The sequence below is a fragment of the Nematostella vectensis genome, chromosome 7 (genome assembly GCF_932526225.1).
Source record: "Nematostella vectensis chromosome 7, jaNemVect1.1, whole genome shotgun sequence".
Classification (NCBI taxonomy): domain Eukaryota; kingdom Metazoa; phylum Cnidaria; class Anthozoa; order Actiniaria; family Edwardsiidae; genus Nematostella; species Nematostella vectensis.
In genome coordinates this window covers 12,342,084-12,362,106 of record NC_064040.1, presented here as the reverse complement: position 1 = coordinate 12,362,106, position 20,023 = coordinate 12,342,084, and the positions used below count along the sequence as shown (strand labels likewise).

Genomic DNA, 20,023 nt, shown 5'->3' with positions numbered 1-20,023 from the left:
CCTGCATAAGGATATCTTTAAATAAGGTCCATCTCTCTTGAACAGATATGCAAGTAGTGCTCGTAAACTCCTCAAACCTTGATAGTAACTCTCTCTTTACACCGTCCATATCCCCTCTCTTAAATAGATAAACAGTCCTGGGTGGTTTCTTGACATGTTTGATCTTCATATTGATATCTGTAACAATGCAATCATGGTCACTCATCCCTGGGCACACCAGTGTGCTGTTGATAATGTTGGGATTATTGACAAAAACTAGATCTAGTATGTTGTTCTGTCGTGAGGGTTTGTGTTGTACTTGTTGCAACCCATTTTGAACTGTCATGTCAATAATAGCTTGATTAACTGCACGTCTATATAGAGGGTTGGGACTAATTGTCTTTGATTTCCAATTAACACTTGGTACATTAAAGTCACCAGTTATGATGGCATTGGGCATTGACTCATTTATATGGTCTATCATAGCACTGAGCTCTTCTATGGGCTCATGAAGTGTATCAGTGTGTCTGTAGACGGATGAGATATACAATGGCGTAGCCCCTTGGGTCTCAATTTTAGCCCAGACTGCATCTATACTCAACGGCTGGGTGTTCACCTCGCATGCCAGGATCTTTTCATTTACCGCAATAAATACCCCACGCTCTCCAATAGAGAAGTCCTAACGGAAAACTTGGCCAGCAAAAGGGCCTGGGCGGATCTCAGAATTTTTAATTGAAGAGTCAAGCTTCGATTCCTGTCCACATATGATGTCCGGTTTGTGGGTTTCAATTAAATCCAGGAGCTGGTTCTGTTTCTCTTTGGATCGGAGGCTGTTGCAATTGACTGTTAGCATTCTGAGATTTGGGATGGTGCTCTTGATGGCATGTCTTGATCCTTGATTGTGTTTAGGCGATGATGTATATTTAGGGGACATCAATGGGCTGCACTTATTAGAGGTCAGTAGAGGTTCAAATGGATTTGTTGACTCAAGAGTTCTAATTGAGTCAAACAGTGAGCTCGAAAAATTGGGGAGCCCACATTTGCAGCATATCCATGTGCAGGAACTGTTAGCCAATGCTCCATATACATGGTTATTCATCGCTAGGCAGCGAGTATGATACCAGAGTTCACAAGAATCGCACTGTATCCCTTTTTTGGTTTGATTTGACAGGCTTCAAGCAGTCCCCACATGGGTACTTGTACTGTGGTCCCGGGTTAGTCTCCACTAAGCCGTTAAGAAGAAGCAATGTGAGGAAGAGACGAGTCCATGTATTCCCTCTTGTTGTTAGGCCGTGGGCAGAGTGCTTGACTAACGAGTGACTCAGAAGGAATGACGCAATTCCGCTAACTTGCGTTTAACTTGCAATATAGGTGGAAATGACGCAAGCTGGACCAAGTAACACGCCAAAATAGCGAAGGAAAGGCACACGATAAAATTTGTGGCCGCCATATTGGATCACCGCTGACCGGTTGCCTCAACAGTTACACAAACGAATGCAAAACAGAGTTTTGAGCTGCGGCGATATAATTTGATTTTTTATATTTTGCTTTCTTTCTCATCTTATTATATCTCACAAAAACAGTCTTATTTCTAATAGCTTTTTTCTCATGTATCACCGCCGGTTGCATCACTACTTCACTCAATCAAATGAGTTGACTTGCATCCGAATATTTAAAAATAATAAACTGAATGTATTTTTTTCTCTACCAAACACATCTTCATCTTGAGTTGAAAAATCGTTATGTTTTGGCGCCTTATTGGACACACGCGCGTGTTACTTCCTTACTTTTGATTGACGAAAGAGTTAGGGCCAGAGTTAAAGCCGCATTGTCACCAGTTTACTTCCGATCGATTACGTAACAATATCCGATGATTTTTAACGGAAAACGCGATAAATATTTCAAAATATTGAAGGCAGTGTGTTTATTGGAAGTTTCTTTGAGGAAATACCTTTTTTTTTCCTGGTCATCATCTTCTGATAAGTCTTCGTCTTGCTTCGCTTAAGAAGGTATCATCTTCTTTGGGGCCTATCAGACTGGTATGATTAAGTTTTCTGGACTGATAATCTTCCGGGTAAAGCCTATAGCTTTTTGCTTCGCTTAGGTAGGTATCATCTTCTTTGGGGTCTATCAGACTGGTATGATTAAGTTTTCTGGACTGATAATCTTCCGGGTAAAGCCCATAGCTCTTTGCTTCGCTTAAGAAGGTATCATCTTCTTTGTAGTTTATCGGACGGGCGTGGTGCCCACTCATAAGTTCAGATGATTCTATCGGACGGGTGTGGCGCGGACTCACGAGGTGAGATGGTGTCACAGTGGCATTTTCAGTCCCGAAATCCTGTATATAATCAAAAGCCAACTGGCCATCTTCTTGCCTAACATCGTCAGGGTTTTGTTGTTTTAGTATTGGCGAGAAGTGCTGAGATCGTTTCCTTGAACCCGCCGGGTTCTTGGATGACGAATTTCTTTCTTTAGCAAGCTCTGGTCCTGATGATTGCAACATAGTAATGGACAATTAGTCAACATCGTTTCCAGGGCCCTCTCCTTTCCTGTCATTTGGGTCGGCGGCAAATGGCCCTGGGATCGGTCACTGCGTTTTACGTGTTGATCGGTCTGCGGCTAAAAGGCTAATTTACATAAATTTCACAGGGCCAACTTTAAAATAAACATCGAAAAAGCAGAGCCGCAGATCGACTGTTGAAAACAGTGTTTTGTACACAAGGGAATCACAGAGAATTGCTTGGTATTTGCTTTCTACAACAAACGTTAAAAAATGTGATTGAAAATAAAATTCAAAAACAGCGCGCACTCGTTTGATATGACGCTATTCTCTAGCGCGTCCTTGTTCATCTTCATATTCAAAGATGGAAAATCGTACAATTCTAAGCTTTCCCAAATCGAGTGAAAACAGCCGGGACTTCCTACTCTGCCGTCATCTTGTTCTGAAGATATACAATAGATAATTAATGCTTATTTATTACACCCAGAAATCCTGGGTGTAGGAGTCACGTGACCGGCCGACCCCAGGGCCATTTCCCGCCGACCCAAATTGCAGGAAAGGGAGAGGGCCTGGAAACGAGGTTGGACAATTAGTGCTTTCTCATTAGAACAGTCGCGATAGCCCGGGTTCATTCCCGGCGCAGGTAAGCTTTGGACTTTTTCAGTAGCCTGAGTAGCGGCCCAAGGGAAGGGGAGGGGTGAAAACCTGGCTGTTATTTGGGAATGTAAATCCCATCATCTTCTCGGATATTCTTTTACTGCTTGATGATTTAACTTGATTTGATTTATTAGTAATCATGAGAGTTATTAATGTAGAATTAAAGTTTGAATTTTGTAATAAGCGCCCTTGTTCGAATTAGCCCCCCCTCCCCCCAATATTTAATTTTTAATGTATCAACTCGAAAACGAGAATACAGCAAAAACTGATATTCGACTCATATCTAGTTACATGATTATAGATATCTATAAGCAACTACAATAACTTTATCTAGGAAATATATTTAAAATTGTTGAGTCGCCGAACCCGCAGTTAGCAATAGCTTATTGAGGCGGGAGGCTAGTATTCTAAAGTACAATAAAAGAAAGTGAGATTTATATGCCTATATACAGTTTATTATTCTTAGTCTTTTTCATTTTTTGTTTATTCACATTATGCTTTGGTTTTTTTCATTTGTTTTTTTTCTTTTTTATTTTCTTTTATTTCTTTGCTCTTGTTCTCTCGGATGTGTTTCCATTTCAAAGTATATTCTCAGTACCAGTTACTCTAATGATTTACGAGGAACACAAGGGATCGCGTTCATTGACTTACGGTCAAGTGAACGAGATAAACGAGGGCAAATTATTTACCCTTATTTTGACGAAGTAATTGTTAGAGATCTTAATCAACTGGTAATGCCTATACCAATCTTTTCCTATGCCAACGATGACTCAATTCGGCCTTATCAAAAAGCAATTTCGTTAATAAAAACAATAGAACAATAACAAAGTTGTTAACCAAAACAGCGCTAAGCGGATAATATTATTCAGTATTTTCTTATAGGGACATCTTAGAGTTTAGGTCAGTTTTTTTTAGGCGGATGATACAAAGTTCCATTCGTAATCTAGGAATGAAAAACAATAATTTACCTAACAGTCGTGGATAATTGCTTTATTTTACTCTGTACTTTACAAAATATCGTTAAAATGTAAGTGTAGAGATACGTACGAAGGTACATAATGTAATTACTCCTCTGGGATTTTTTCAAGCCGACTAGAATTTAAAAAAAAAGTATTGTTTTAAGAACAGTTTTATATGAGAAATCAGATAACTTAGAATAATTAAAAGAAAAAAGAATATAGTCCTAAATTCTTTTATCTATTGTTCATTCAGTAAATGACCCTTAATAACGTGAGGGTACGAATCAGGATATTTTAGTTTAGTTTCGAGGTTATACCATAGAAGGGATTTGTTTGATAATTTGCTTGCCAGGAATTGTGTATACCAAGGAAAGCGTGTTGTCGGCCGCTTATTTCTGGAAATTGGCTGCATCAGTGAGGACGACAGACTCGAGGGAAAAGAGCGATTACCAGGAGTTGAAAACCAGCGCTTGAAAACCTTTTAAGCCTAAATACAGCGGCGGATGCAAACCGCTAGTACAAAGGATGTACTACACATTTTATACCAAGGGGATGGCTAGTAATGAAGGATTTACCAACACATATTAAAGAAAGGGGGGTGGCTAGACTACCTTTTAACCTCTCCCCCTAGAACCGCCCTTGAAATACATATATTTTTGTTTTCAAACCCAATTTTAATCGATGATTACAAGACGTCGTTGGACAAGAAATTACATTGTGTGAAAAATTGAAAATACATTCATTTTTAAATCCCTAAGGTTTCACACCAGAGTTTTTTTTTCATTTTTCGTAAAGAAAAACGTAGACTTGCTGCTATTTTCCATTCCAAATCATAAGCTAACTAGTTTTTATTAGTGATTGATTGATAAAATCATTTACCTTTGTTTCTGTTCATTCTTTCGCTTTACCAATATTAAAAAATATACTAACCCAATTATACACCGATTACCGAAAAACCGATTACAGCTAACGGCAGTTTTGTGACACCCATAAGCACTTCTTCTTTGTAGAACTACCATATCGCCATTTTTAATTTGACGTTTTTCTTTTGAAAAAAATGGTCGTACAAATCAACATCCTTCTTATTATTGGAGGGGGAAGAGTAGATTTGTGGATCTTTTTTTTACCAAAGACTGCGAACGAAATTTTTTTTCTTCCCTTCTCTCCATCAACACTGGGTCCCAGTTCTCTTATAACCTGGGCTATTGTAAAGCGTATGTTTACATTGCGACGTGCGCTGCCGTGTTAACTTTGAAAGTTTTGTGAAGTAAGCCAAAAAGAGTGCGAATACTAATTAGACAATTCCATACTTATTTTAAAGCTTTGTCTACACGGCCACGGTAGCGCGCGTAACACGCGCATCACGCACGGTTATTTGAGGTTTTTTTTGTTATGGTGTATACTGGCCGAATTCTTTAGACTATGTTGGCACTGTTTGCAAGGGGCTTCACATAGTGACAACAAAAGGCTACTTGCACGTGACTCATCGCCGAAATCACGTGACTATTTGAGTGACAAACTCCCTCCAAAATAAACACTGAAATGGCTTTTTGGTCACGCCAGAAAGAGAGGTAATAATTTTCTTTCATAAAAATAAGCCCTTTCTGACATAAACTGGGCGATTCGTATGTCCTGAATAAGATTTGTTTTGTTGCTGTTGTTTTGAGCGCCTCGTCTGAGCGCCTTCCAAAAGGTCACGTGATTTCTTAGTGCACGTCTCCTATTCTACTGATCAGCGTACGACGATGGGTTTATCGGGTACCGTATTGACATCTTAGTGACCGCCGTGATTGTCAAGTACTCTATGTCATGTTAACCCTGACCGCTAAAGAATATTCATTAGCCAATCCTTTGTTATTGTTAAAGTGTAAAAGTGAAGAATGTTATACTTGAATAACAATATTTGATTGAAAGTTATCGTAGAAAAAAATACCATCATTACTCTTTGTTTTGAATATTGGATAACCCTTTCTTTCAGATGTTTTTTAGGAGATTATCCACATAATTTGTCTTCCTATATTGGATAAAAACAATAACAAAGGTGAGGCTGACTAGCGCTCTTTAAGGTGGGCCACCCTCATAGTTTTTCTGCTAACTCTACTTGACCGACTAGAGAGGCGCCGAGAGCCTCACACAAGAATAATCCAGTCGGATGAAAAATATACAAAATTCTCTATTTTTTTTTTCTCTGCTAACTCTACTTGACCGACTAGAGAGGCGCCGAGAGCCTCACACAAGAATAATCCAGTTGGATGAAAAATATACAAAATTCTCTATTCTTTTTTTTCTCTGCTAACTCTACTTGACCGACTAGAGAGGCGCCGAGAGCATCACACAAGAATAATTCAGTCGGATGAAAAACATACAAAATTCTCTATTCTTTCTCTGCTCACTCTACTTGACCTTGCTTTTGATTCTATCCATCACCTCTGTATGTTGTCGCACTATGACCTCCACCACCGAGGGGTCGGCTAGTGTCGACACGTCCCCTAACTCGTCTGGCTTGTCCTGAGCCACCTTACGCAAAATGCGACGCATGATTTTACCAGACCTCGTCTTGGGAAGTCCTGGTACGACCTGGTGAGAACCAGAAATTTATATAAACTTTCAGTGAACATTTACATCATTAACATACGTGGCGTATATTAAAAAACGATTTTAACAGGAGAAAACCCGTATACACCTTTTTCAAACAAGTTTGCAATCAGAGAGTTCATGTGTCATATCCCGCAGTGCTTTTTGAGGATGTGATTGATAATTTAGAGCGGATGGCTTGTTAAATACATCGGATTTTAATAGATTCTTTTGTCTTTTAATGGTTGAGGTTTCCGTCGGACCTCCGGAAGTAAACTGGTGACAATGCGGCTTTAAACCTTGCGAGTGTTTCCTACCTGTATGATTTCGGGGACAGCAAAGGCGCCGATTTTTTGTCGAACGAGTTTTTTTACTTCTTCTCTGAACTGCTCAGGCTCGATCTGTGCGTCGTCCTTCAAAGTGGCATAAGCATAGATACCTAGACGGAAGTAGATTAAGCCAGGGAAGGACAATAAATAGAAAATTGCATTCGTTCAAAGTAGATCAACATCATCACCACTAAATCAACATTATCATCACCATCATTATCGTAATCATCATCGTCATAATCACCATCATCATCATCATCATTACCATCACCACCATCATCATTATCAATAGCATCAGCATCACTATCCCTACTACACCATTACAATCGTCAGCAGTATCAAAACAGCACCACAATATCAGAACACCATCAGCATCATCACAGTTATCAGCTGAATGGCGTGACCACTGTTACCTTCTCCCTTGATGGGATGCGGGAAGCCGACAACCGCCGTCTCTGCCACTGCACTGTGATTATCCTAAAATCAGACAAATCATTGAATCACCGTAACACCTAACCACGGCGTATTAAACCATTGATCATTTATTTTGTAATAACATCGATTAATCCATACAACAACACACAATCTTTCTTTATGCCCTCACCATGGCATCCTCCACTTCCGCCGTGCCCAGTCTCTTGCCGCTAACATTGATGACGTCATCCATCCTTCCCGTGATTCTGTAGTGACCATCTTTATCTCGAAGAGCCCCGTCACCGGTAAAGTAGTAACCTTAAAAATGAGATTTCTTGATAAAAATAAAATTTATTGGCTAAAAAACTTTTCCGTCATCTTAAACAAGAGCATTATCAAAGAGAGCAAGCTCGAAGATCCAGCGTACATTGCGGGCGCTTCAAAAGCTCACCCACCTTCGGGAGCGCCCGCAAAGTACGCGGGATCTTCGAGCAAGCGAAGAGAGAAGAGCTAACCATGACAACATCGAATGAAAAAAGATGTGAATGCTGATGTGTGTTTTTTTTTTTGTAAAGCACCAATTAATTCAGGACACATGATCAATTGAGGTTCACATATAGGACTAATTATCTCGTCAGTTTCACTTTCATGAGGGCGATTTACGTCCTCCACAGGTCAATGAAGTGTGTTGAGGGATAGGAACTCTTGTTCTTATCCTAGAAGACAAGAAATTTACTTTATCCATGTAGAAAACCAGGTTTTTATACCTCTACAAAAATACCGAGGTGACCTGAGCCAGACTTGAACCCGGGACCCCTGGCTTTGAGAACAAAGACCATGCCACTGAGCTATTGTGCCATTCTTTATTCAGGGAAGGAGGAAGCAAACCAAGCAGACCTTACCGGGGTAGGGACGGTAGTAAGTGTTGAGGAAGCGCTCGTGGTGGCCGTAGATAGTTCGACACATGCCGGGTACAGAAGACCGGAAACACAGGGCTCCTGTCACGTTATTTCCGGTAAGTTCTTTACCCTGGAGAAAAGTTAAAGCAATCATAAAACAGTTCATTGGATTTTTCTGTTTTTAAGGTGCAGCATGCATGTGCAAATTCCTTAAATTTTCGCTGCTTTGCTTTGCGACGCGCTATCCGTGGTATTTCATTTCCGGTCAAATTACGTTGCGTAATCTGAGCTACTACACTAGGCGCGCGAACAGTCCCTGGCGCGCTCTCCGAAACTTGCCCGAATACGGTCGTAAACCAAGCCGCTGTTCCTCTTGCCCTTGAGGCCTCCACAATTATCCGCATATGGGTAATATTACATACGTCGTTTTTTGGCGTCGTTTTTCCGCGATACGCGGTTGCGGGAAAAAATGCGTGTAACAGGGTCAGATTTGTGAGTTTTCGGATGCGCGGATGCGGCAACGCGTTGCGAGTTTATGACTCGAATCGACTTCGAAATCTCGCAACGCTAAATGACATATAACGACGGAAATGACGCGTGTTACAGGTGTATGGCCAAATTTTTCGCGCAACCCCTTCACAAAGTACATTTCGCGCTACTGTCAACAACAAGATGGCGGCATAGGATTGAAAAAAGAAGAAAGATGAGTTATTGTTAAAAGTAGGAAATTGACGACACAATAGGCTGATTAAATAAAAAACGTGTTTGTGGACAAACAATGATAAAAAAGCAAAAAAGTTCTAAAAGAAATGTATTTTTATAATAAGATTAGAGATATTGTGGCCGTGTATAAAATTGCACATCACGGAAAACGACAACAGATTTTTTTTTACAAAAACCAAAAGAATGTTTGAAAATATAAAAACAGCGCGCTCTCGTTTGCATGACGTATTAGACCCCGTCCCCACGTAATCCATTTTCGTTTGAAAACGCAACCGTTTTGTTACGGATACGGGTATCGTCCACACGGTAACGCGTAAACGATGACAGACAACGGAACGATTTGAAAACGATCTCTAGAGTGGAACAATTTGAAAACGATACCCCTTCGGAGCCGTGGGGACGGACGAAAACGGAACCTTTCGAAAACGATGGCGTGATAACTCAGGTCCAGGCCACTTGGCGCCCGAGTACGCATGCGCTGTAGAACTTGTTATCGTTTCCGTATCGTTTCTGCGTTTTTGTGGGGACGGGTCGTATAAAAACGAAAACGCTTCGTGTAGACGCGGATATTTTTGAAAACGGAACATAAAGGTTGCGTTTTCAAACGAAAACGGATACGTGGGGACAGGGTCTTATTTTCCGGGTGCGTGCGCGTGCACAGGATATCTGCAGCGCGCGCAGAAAATCGCAGAAAAACGACCCGTGTAACATGTTGAATTCACAGCGATTTTGCGCGAAAAAACGGCTCGTGTAACATGTACAGTCAACTTGCAACCCGTATCGCGGAAAAACGGCGCCAAAACAACGACGCGTGTAACATAACCTTATGATTATGAACAAAACTGTCTCTTTTAAGGCCCGATTTATACGTCGCGCTGCTGCCGCGCCGAATGTAATTGTTTGGATTCGGTTCATGAGTAGTTCATCAGTTATGTTCGGCACGGCACTAAGCTCGGCTGCACCAGTCGTGCTTCACGTCAAAAGCATGACACCGATTCAAACGTCGAGCTTCTGATGTGCCGAATCAAATATCACATTTTTTTTACTACAGAAACTCCGCATCAATTCAACTTTTACTACTCACAAACTATTGAGCGCGACTTATTTAATGCGACGTCTGAATTAACGTTGAACCCAATGTATTTGTGTCGATACAAATAGACAATTAGATTCGGCACGGCTGAAGCGCGACGTATGAGTTGCGCTTGCTCTTATTTCAAGACCTGAAATTGGGCATTTTTTGCACAATTTGAATATTTTAAAATGATCCCCAATAAGCTTAATTTGATACATACATAATGTATAAATATCGTGTAAATAGCACGCACACGGGAGTTTATCGAAATATGCGCTGAAGGAAAATCAGACTCTTAACATGGGGTACCTTAAGTAACATTGCAAATACAATATATTGTTTTTATTTTCTTTTACGGATTCTAATTCCCCTTTAGTCACCTTTTCGTCCACCAAAACCGGGTCCACACCAAAAAAAGGCCTCATGGGGAATTCCGGTTTAACTGGACTGTTGTCCGGGGCAGGTCGAGGTGAGATCAGGATGCCGCCAGTCTCTGGATAAAACATACAGTACATTTGAGATTTTCAATACGTGACATCATGAGCGCTGTTACCCACATTAGATTATACATCATCAAGTGTGCTGAGACAGACAGAAACTTACATTGAAATGAATCTCTCTAATGTCACGTACGAAGCGACGGCTAGGACAACGAAATCAAAAGAGATACGTTTGCGTTTAAAAATCAACTCCAATTTAATTGCAATAAAATTAGCAAAACAATATAGTCAAAGTCAGATAAAAATAAACTAAGGAAATCATTTCTACAGTAGCAAACGTAGTAAGAGGAGTTTGCAGTGCAAACGTCCGCGTCCTCAATTGACTGTGAAATTGGGACATTACGTTGTGGTTTGGTGAAAAACGGCACCAATTTATTAGACAGAACGCATTTTCACGTGCTGCTATTGAATTCTTAATACTATTTTATTGTTTTCTGCCGTCGTCTGACACGTTGCCGTCGTAGTTGCTTTGAGACGTGTGTTTCTAAGGCCATTTCGCTACCCATTCATCATCCCATGTTTCGGGAGTGTATACTTAACAATTAGACTACGAGTTCGAGTTTTAAATCCACTCACATACTACCTTCAAATAAATGACGGTTTTAATAATTCTCAGTAATAAATAACCGCTTTTGTCACGCCACAACTCACTATCTATAGCTCAATAGATAGTGAGCGCGGGAGCCAATCAAATCAGATTCGTGATAGTAAGTGAGTAGATTTATACTAATTAATAATTAGACTACAAGTTCGAGTTTTCTATGAGTCAATAGATAGTCAACGAGGCGCGTATTTGACTCATAGAAAACAAGAACGAGTAGTCTAATTGTTTTAGTATAAATCCACTCACATACTACCTTCCAATAACTGACGATTTTAATAATAATTCATGCATTTTAATAATAATTCAAATACGGGTGCCAATCAAATTACTGGATTCGTGATAGTATGTGAGTAGATTTATACTAATGTACATTATCCCGAGATGGCGAACCAATAAGAGCGCGCGTTTTCTTGTTCTTATATATTGTACTAATCTAGTATACAGTCGTTTCACAAAAGGTTGTCGTCAACCAGCTTTGCGACTACGCGACAAGCCCGCATGTAAGCATGGGTAAAAACCACTAAAGCGCCTAGCTGCATACATTAGCCACTACATAACTTTAGACTTATGCTGCATTCACACCAAAACCATGTTTAGTTAAACTAGGTTGTTCTTCGCCTGATAACTTGCCAAGTTTCTCATTGTGTTGAATTCTTACTAGCTAAATGATCAGTTAGTAACATGTACAGCACAGTCTATTCGGTTTTGTTCTTGGTTCTGTCCACTCTTGGGAGATTGAGATTTAACAAGGACCCGCACTTTAAAAGGACCTGGACCAGGTCAACGAAAGGCTCAGTTGTCAGTAAACTGCCACGCGGTGCGGAGATCCGGAGTTCAGTCAAGCGTGTCTTGTTTGCCCACGAGGAGCGAAACCCAAACCCAAATTTTGAAGCGCTTTTCTTCTCGTTTGCTCGGTTTATTTTCTCTTGGCTACATACAAGATATAACCCACCAAAATAGCAAAAATATGCAGTAAAAATTAGTTCAAATTAATAACGATAACACAACTAAAATGTCTCACTACCGACGCAATGTTACGGCGTGTTGTCATCTTGAAGTTTGAATTCTATTCAGCCGAAAGAGGGCGGAGCTAAGCCATTTTTTAGTGCGGATCCTAGTTAAAACCAGTTTAATTTAACCACCTTTAAACTGGTTTAAGTGCTGTTGTTAAGGCGGTATTAGACGCGGTAGCGGTGGCTAATATATGCATATATGCTTACATGCCGGCTTGTCGCGTAGTCGCGAAGCCGGTTGACGACAATCTTTTGTCAAACGACTGTAGACGCACGATTGACTTGCGTCCTTCCCTCCCCTGCATATACCTGTTTGCCACCACGTGTCCACAACAGTACAGCGCTTTTCGCCAACGACGTCATTGTACCAGTGCCAGGCTTCCTCGTTTATAGGCTCGCCAACTATGTCAGTAAGAAACAACCACTTTACATTTTTTTATTCTGTCTATCAATGTTACGATAGGAGGGATGGTTATGATGAACCACTAGTTCGCGGAAAAGGGAGGGGGGTTGGGGCGGACTAGGGGTGGGCCGAGTGCTCGAGAAAGAAAGAGCACTTCCAGCCTGTTTCTTTCTCGCGCCGCTCCCCTGTGTGCCCGATCTCCGCGACGCCCTGGGTCCCCGAGGATGAGCAGGCCCCGGGGCCCCTTGTTCAGATATTTGTCTCTTGTAAAATTGCTTATCTCAGAGCCTCTGTCGGCTGGAATAAAACTTTTTGCACAGGTAACAAGGTAATTTGCCCTCCACTCACGTTTTCGGTGCAAAATTTTAAATTTTGCGCTATCCATCATCTACATAAATTACTCTCGCGCTGTGATGAAAATGCACGTATTTTAGAGCGCACTTTGCTTGGTATATCATTATTTTACTATAAATAGAACCATTTTAGGTGGACAAGTCTAGAAGTAACATTAAATAAGATTTAGATTAAAAAAATTAATTTAGCACTCAGAGCAATTGTCCTGACATGTTGAATCATTGACGGCTGATTGATAACTGATTGTTCTTGAGCCCGGGGTGGGAGGAGCTTTCCCTTTTATAGCGGAACATTGTGTTTAAAGCCGCATTGTAACCAGTTTACTTCCGGTCGATTACGTAACAATATCCGATGATTTTTAACGGAAAACGCGAAAAATATTTCAAAAATATTGAAAGCAGTGTGTCTATTGGAAGTTTCTTTGAGGATGTGATTGATTATTTAGAGCGGATGGCCTGTTAAATATCTCGAATTTTAATAGGTTTCCGTCGGACCTTCGGAAGTAAACTGGTGACAATGCGGCTTCAAAGAAATCCGGAAGAGCAATTAATCCGGCACTAACTTTCTTAAAACCCTTGTTTCGGCCCTCCTTTTTTGGTTTTCAGCAATTACTAAAAGAATAATGGTCACTCTAGCACACCCCCTTTTTGTAAAAAAAATATTAAAATAAAATAAAATTGTCTGACGTTTTACTGTCTGAAGTTTCTTCTAAGTATACACTTAAGCATTTGCACTTTTGTTTCATGTTGGTTTGCGATTTTTGTTATCTACGCCTCTAGCATACAGTAAAGATCATCTACAGTGCGCAATTTGCAGTGTTTTTCTGGTGAATCATGATTAGTATTCTAGAACGAGATTTCGACCAATTGCGCGTTTTCTTTTCCGTATTTCTACACTACAGTACGTTTTTCACAGATAGGAAGTTTATCTTTGCACAGAGCGGAAACGCCTATTTATTTATCCAAGGACCCGTCCATGTCGGTATTCAATCTCAAAATTTCAATATCAAAAAAATTGCCGGTAGTCGATAAACGCCGGATTGTTAAAAATGGAGTTAAAAAGTAAATAATATGGACAGCCTTGAAATCGGTAGTCTATACGTATTTCTTTCTGGGAAAGTCACTAAATTCTTCCTTTTTTTTGTCGGTTACTGGTAAGTCTTTGCCTATTGTCGTTAGTCAGTTTGCCCCAACGAGCAATTTAATGTCGCTTGTCAAGGGCGTACCCAGGGGGTGCCCGCCAACCCCTTTAAGCAGCCAAAAATACAGTAAATGTATGAGACATTATCTAAAATACAGGAGAAAATGCCTCGAAAGGGCCTTTTGGGTCCCCTCCTATTAAAAATACTGGCTACGCCGCTGCTTCTCTGGTACTTCTTGTCATTTTTGAGGTGAGCGTACCCCCAGGGGCTTCGTAAACTTTATGACTTGTAACCAGAAGAGAAAAACAGTTATTGTGACCATCTTTAGTTAGTTGAGGTCCCTGAAAAGAAACTTAGTTTTCTTGGTACCAGACCCCCAAAACGACAACGTTTTCTTCATATGTAGTTACGCTTGCGTAACCAATCTGTGACAAACTTTTGCCATTGACAGATCTACTCACCAGTGCCTAACACCTTCAGAGATGATCGATCATACTTTTCAACCCATGAGTTTCCAGACTTCAGTAGTAACCGTATCGCGGTGGGAGCTCCATAGAACTGATTGATGCGTAGCCGCTCGACCATTTCCCAATAACGTCCCGGGTCCGGATATGTAGGGGTGCTCTCGAACAGGACTGTGGTGGCCCCATTAGCCAGTGGTCCATACACAACGTATGAGTGCCCTGTGATCCAACCGATGTCAGCAACGCAGCCGAACACATCGCCTTGCTTGTAGTCGAAGCAGTACTGTGTTATGGGAAACCCAAGCGTCAATTGAGTTATGTTTTTGCTAAGACCACGGAAGCAGAATTGCATAACTGAACAATGCACTTTGTCAACTTCATATATGACCCACAAACCTCATGAATGTGTGAGCCCCCCCCCCCCCCCCCCCACCCCAGCATGTATAATCCTCTGCCAATATTCCCTTAGTGCTCTCCTGTGCCCATATTTCCTTTAAGCTTTTAGGGGGGTTTTGCATAAGGTATGTACTCTGCCTGGGTGCATATGGGGGCTGCAAATTTGGGAGGGGTAGAGGGATGCTCACCACCCCTCCCCCTACTACCCTTTTTTTGCAATAAAGTACTTCAAACTAAAGGGTGGAAGCAGAGGCATTCTATGACAAACAAACTTTTGGGACCACTCCACACTCTGCCACACCTGGCATATATAAAACCCTTGTGCTGCATTTTGTAGGCACTTTGCCAAACTTACCTTATGGGTGAGTTTTGCATAAAGTAGGTACCCTGCCTGCGTGTGTACGATCCCTTTGGGTTGGCCTGTGCTGCCTGATGTGTAGAGTAGAAAGAGAGGGTCCTCGCTATCCATTGGCTCTGGCGGGCACTCATCTGGCTGCTCAGCCATGGCCTGAGAAAAATGATGACTAAAATATAGCAGTGCAGTAAAAGGCATCCAAATATTGGAGGGGCACAATACAGAAACATTAAGAAAATATTGGGGGGCACAGCCACGCTCGTACTGGTCATTTCTTTATATATATTTTAAATATCGGGGGGGGGGGGGGCAAGTGCCCCCAGTGCCCCACCCCCAGCTAGTGCCCTGTATAGAGAAACATAACTATAGAGGAAGAATTACAAAAGTCTTTGGCATAATTGCTGTGCAATTGTTATACAGCATGTGTAGGGGCTTGTTTCTCAATATACCTCAATTTAGGTTCACAAGAAAGACAAACATGCTAACTTTTGAATATACACCTAATATGTTTTTGGAAGGGGTACACAAAAGGCAAACACGCTTAATTTTTGGGGGGAGGGGGGAGGGGGGAGAAGGGCAGACTGGCATGCTTCCCTACATCCACCACTGGCTTGACACCCAAGAAAAACTAATAATTACTGTACTTCTTCCAGAGGAATGTCCAGCTTGCCCATTGGCACTTGAGCACCTGTTCGCTTCATTACAAACACACGCTTGACTCCTGGGCTTTTGGACACAGCATCATCAACCACACGCTTGAGGTCTATCGCCCGCCCACCACGGACAGCCTGGTTTGCTGTAATTACTGTCTCCGCTTGTGCTAAAAAGAGAGAAAAGAAGATTTATATGATATGCACTTAATTTCTGAGGTTTAGTCTAAGAATATGACAATTTTGATTATACAGACTGGTGTGGTCAGTGAATCAAAATCATAACTTTATGTATTAAAACTTGTAATGCTAATTCATAGATCTGATGCGTTAACGAATATCCAATCAGGAAGCGGCAAATAGAAGCCAGCAAAGTGCAACCCAAATGTCCCACAAAATTCCCACATGTCGGATGAGGTCAGTTAGTCCTGCTTGGATTTATCTAAAATATGGACATTTAAAGGGGTTTTCCTGTGGCTTGGTAAATAAAACACAGTCACCTAACATGATGGAAACTTGTCTTGTTGTCCAAGCTTGGTGAAAATCTTGTAGAGAAGCATAGAAACACTTAAATAACTATGAGTTTGGTTGTTGAATGGAAACAGCACAAATCGGAGCGGTGCTCTCTTCGGTAGGTACTGTGTGATTGTGTTTTTTTAAAGCTATTTTTGTCAACTTGCAGTGATTTAAATGTGGGGAAAAGAAGAAGAGAAAGCCGAATTCGCTGTTTACGTCTGACTTCTAACTACAAATTTTATCAGCTAAACGTCAAGATTTCCAAAAAAATACAAACGACAGTCTCATTCTTACAGTATATGTAATTGAAGAAACCTAGGCATATTAAACATAAGTTTAATGGTAGGACTTACACTTCTCTTGTAAGTCTTGTAATTTGAGTCCCAACTCTATACTAAAAGTGGCCGGTCAAAGAAAACAGGGCCTGCACTTTTTACGCTGACCAGAAAATGCTTATTTGCTTGTCCAGATTTGCAGAAAAATATCTCAAACCAATCTTTTTTGCCATTGATTGCCGACTTTTTTTGTGGGACACTTGTGGGATCAAATGGCTGTTATTGCTTCATCTCTTTCCTGATTCGCTATTCGTGAGCGTGTGATTGATGTCGGATCTATGAATTATACTTCTCCTAAAAGGGCATCATATTCACGATAGGACCCTCTTGTCCTTGAGGGATAATACAATGAAAAAAGTTCAAATCTGTAGATCATGCCACACCCACCGTCATTAATCCTGCTGGCTAAGGCATCAGCACTAAATCCTGCAAACACAACACTAAAAGAAAAAATAGTCATTGTGACTACTATCTGTCATGTACCACGCAATTTTGGAGACAACTAAAGAGAGCAACACCTCATCATGCATGATACTCTCTTAAAATATTTCTATGCTACAGTAATTACCTTTTCGTGAAAAACTGGAGTGCAGGCCTATAGGCTGGAAGGCAGGGAAGGGGGCGAAACCCAATCCCTCTAAATATTTTGTTGTGTTATTGTTTTAGATAAGTATTCAAAAAAAACTACAAGTGCAACTTGAATATTGTTTATGAATAAGTGGAAATGCAGCTTCTGTTTACTAAAGTATATATTTTGACTTTAAATGGATGGCCTTGAGATTCATTTATGTCCTTATAAGTGTTTCTTTGCTTGTACTGTACCTGTGAGGTGCACCAATCCGTGCACATGCAAGCATGGCGGCAACAGCAAGCGGCGATACTGGCATGTACAGACACACAATGTCACCCTTTTTCACTCCATGGCACTTCAACATGTTAGCCATTCGGTTAACCATGCCATACAGCTGGCTAGAAAACAAATTGCCTACAGTTTCTAAGAGATCTAAACTTGCATTGAGATCAGGTGGAGCATGGCCTATGAGGTAAAAAATCCCATGCCAATACAGGCCTGTAGCCAGAATCTAAATTTTACAGAGGCAAAGCTAGCCACTGGATGGTAAATATAACAAAAGCAGGTGTTTTATCTTGTATTTTTCAATTGTGAAACACTAAACATCAAAATTTTACCGAGGCATGTGCCTCACTTGCCTTATGCTGGTAACGGCCGTGCAATATTGAGGCATGTACAAAGGCCTGCAGCCAGGGGGAACTAGGAGGGGGTGGGGGCTAGGACAAAATACACAAAAGAAAATGGTCCACCTAATAGGTAAATGAACTGCTCAAAAACCTGGTTGAATGACTGGTCCCTCCACCACTTTTTTTTCAGACTATGTTGATAGATATGTGATCCTGTTGACTGTGCTTACTAAGATATTGAAGGGACATGCTCCCCCAATATTGTAAAAAAAATTAAGGAAATGATAAGAAAAGGCGTGGCTGTATAACTAAATATTCCATGTTTCTATATCATGCCCCCCCCCTAATATTTTGAGGCCTGCTAGAGCTCTGTACTTGCATATAATAGTCACACTTACATATAGGAGACATGCTCCACATCCCCTGGCTCATCCTTTTCCCAGATCAGTGCAGTGCGATTAGGGTGAGACCTCATGTGGTGATCAACACAATTCTCTGCATGAGATGAAATGATTACAGCAGTATCTACATGAGTGTGACCTCTTTTCTTCAATAAAGACAGACTTTCACAAAGCCAGCCACTTTTTTCAACTTTTTGCATCTCTTTCTATTGTGATAAAAAGAGTCACAAAAACAAAACAAATAGTGGTCACTAAAAAAAATATTCCTTGTTATAGGGGGCAAGTGGGATACCTCTGTATTGTCCCCTTTTCTGCCTAAAAAATAAGTTCCAGGCTAATAGCTTGGTGGTCGCACGGGCGCACAGGCCCCCTCGCCCCCTTACGTCTGTTGCCAAAGAACAGACGACCGCTATAATCAATTTTGCCTAATTTGTTCAGTATATACCGTGCCTAAGTTCACGATTAAATGGGACAATAATGGACGAGACGTAATCTCGTTGCGGAACCTTTGAGTGTTTTCTGCTCAAGTGCACTTCCGTTTCCCTTCCTTTCCAGCGGCAATTATGGAAATCCGCTCAACCGGACAGTATCTCGTAAACACTCGAGTTCGAATAAATAGAACACTTGATCATCAGAAAATGCACGTGTTCCAAAGTACTCCATGTGAGCTTTGTAATATTTGTATATTAAATAATAACTCAAGTCAATACCTGAAACGTTGATCTCCCCTCCAACAAACCAGCGATGTTGCCCCTCGTTCATATCGCAATCCATAACGCTATTAAAGGGGCGAATCCAGTGCAAACGGGAAGCCCCAAGCTCACCCCAAAACTTATCCGGATCCGTGATGCTATGGTCGTATAAGACATCATTCTGTCGAGCTACGTAAGCAGGCCTCGGCGGGTAGTAGTCCTTCTTAAAGTACGAGGAGATTGGCCGTGTTAGCTGAGGAATTCGTCTTGGAAGTAATGTCACGCTCCGCAATCTACCACAACATACAGCCGCCATGTTGGATACAGGATAGGATACAATGGTCCCGGGGGCACGTGACTTTTGGCGGGACGCCCGGTGTGTTTTGACGGGTCGACCGTGTCATCATAATCGGTTAACAACAATAAAAATAACATTCATCGCGAGGATTGCATAGAGAATTCAAGACAGTACCAGCTTTTAGAATATTTACTTGATTATTCGGTAGCTGGTGTGGATTGCGCCAGAGCGCAATAAATTTGAGGATTTTTAGTTTAGCGCAATGATATAGAGGCGCAACGCAAAAATATATACGGTAATAAGGCGCGTAATTGTCTTAATAAACACTAAAAACAAAAACAACAACAACAAAATAACAAACAACAGTACACAGCTACTGTATTGGTCGATATTCGATAGTTAATATTCCAGTTTTCCGGACCGTTTTTGTTGGGCTCTCCGCCGGCCTCTGGTACTGTACAAATCCCTAAATTCCAAACCCTCCTTACCGGGGGCTTCTGTGTGGCCAGTTTCTCTTTCTATTTAAAGTTGCGAATGGTAGAAAGTCAGTGTCTAAAATAAGGGCGAACCCCGGTTCGCGTATTATTTCACCAAG

General features: G+C 41.1%; 1 protein-coding gene across 1 annotated transcript; it reads right to left on the bottom strand.

Moving 5' to 3' along the window:
- Positions 1 to 4,748: 4,748 nt before the first annotated feature.
- Positions 4,749 to 19,478, bottom strand: LOC5510777 (acetyl-coenzyme A synthetase 2-like, mitochondrial). The gene is made up of 14 exons (XM_001631148.3): positions 19,149 to 19,478; positions 18,436 to 18,532; positions 17,663 to 17,809; positions 17,228 to 17,280; positions 15,984 to 16,159; positions 15,340 to 15,492; positions 14,586 to 14,871; positions 12,536 to 12,628; positions 10,490 to 10,602; positions 8,315 to 8,441; positions 7,603 to 7,730; positions 7,412 to 7,475; positions 6,987 to 7,108; positions 4,749 to 6,672 (listed from the first exon to the last, which is right to left on the bottom strand). The coding sequence occupies exons 1-14, from the start codon at positions 19,444 to 19,446 to the stop codon at positions 6,490 to 6,492; spliced, it is 2,040 nt and encodes a 679-aa protein (XP_001631198.3). The 5' UTR covers positions 19,447 to 19,478; the 3' UTR covers positions 4,749 to 6,489.
- Positions 19,479 to 20,023: the final 545 nt, after the last annotated feature.

Coding starts and splice junctions, on each gene's coding strand:
- LOC5510777 (XM_001631148.3), bottom strand. CDS start 19,446: ATGGCGGCTGTATGTTGTGGTAGATTGCGGAGCGTGACATTACTTCCA. Junction 16,160..17,227: donor AGCCAGCAGGATTAATGACG/GTGGGTGTGGCA, acceptor CTCTCTTTTTAG/CACAAGCGGAGACAGTAATT. Junction 7,731..8,314: donor TTACTACCGTCCCTACCCCG/GTAAGGTCTGCT, acceptor CTCATTTTTAAG/GTTACTACTTTACCGGTGAC.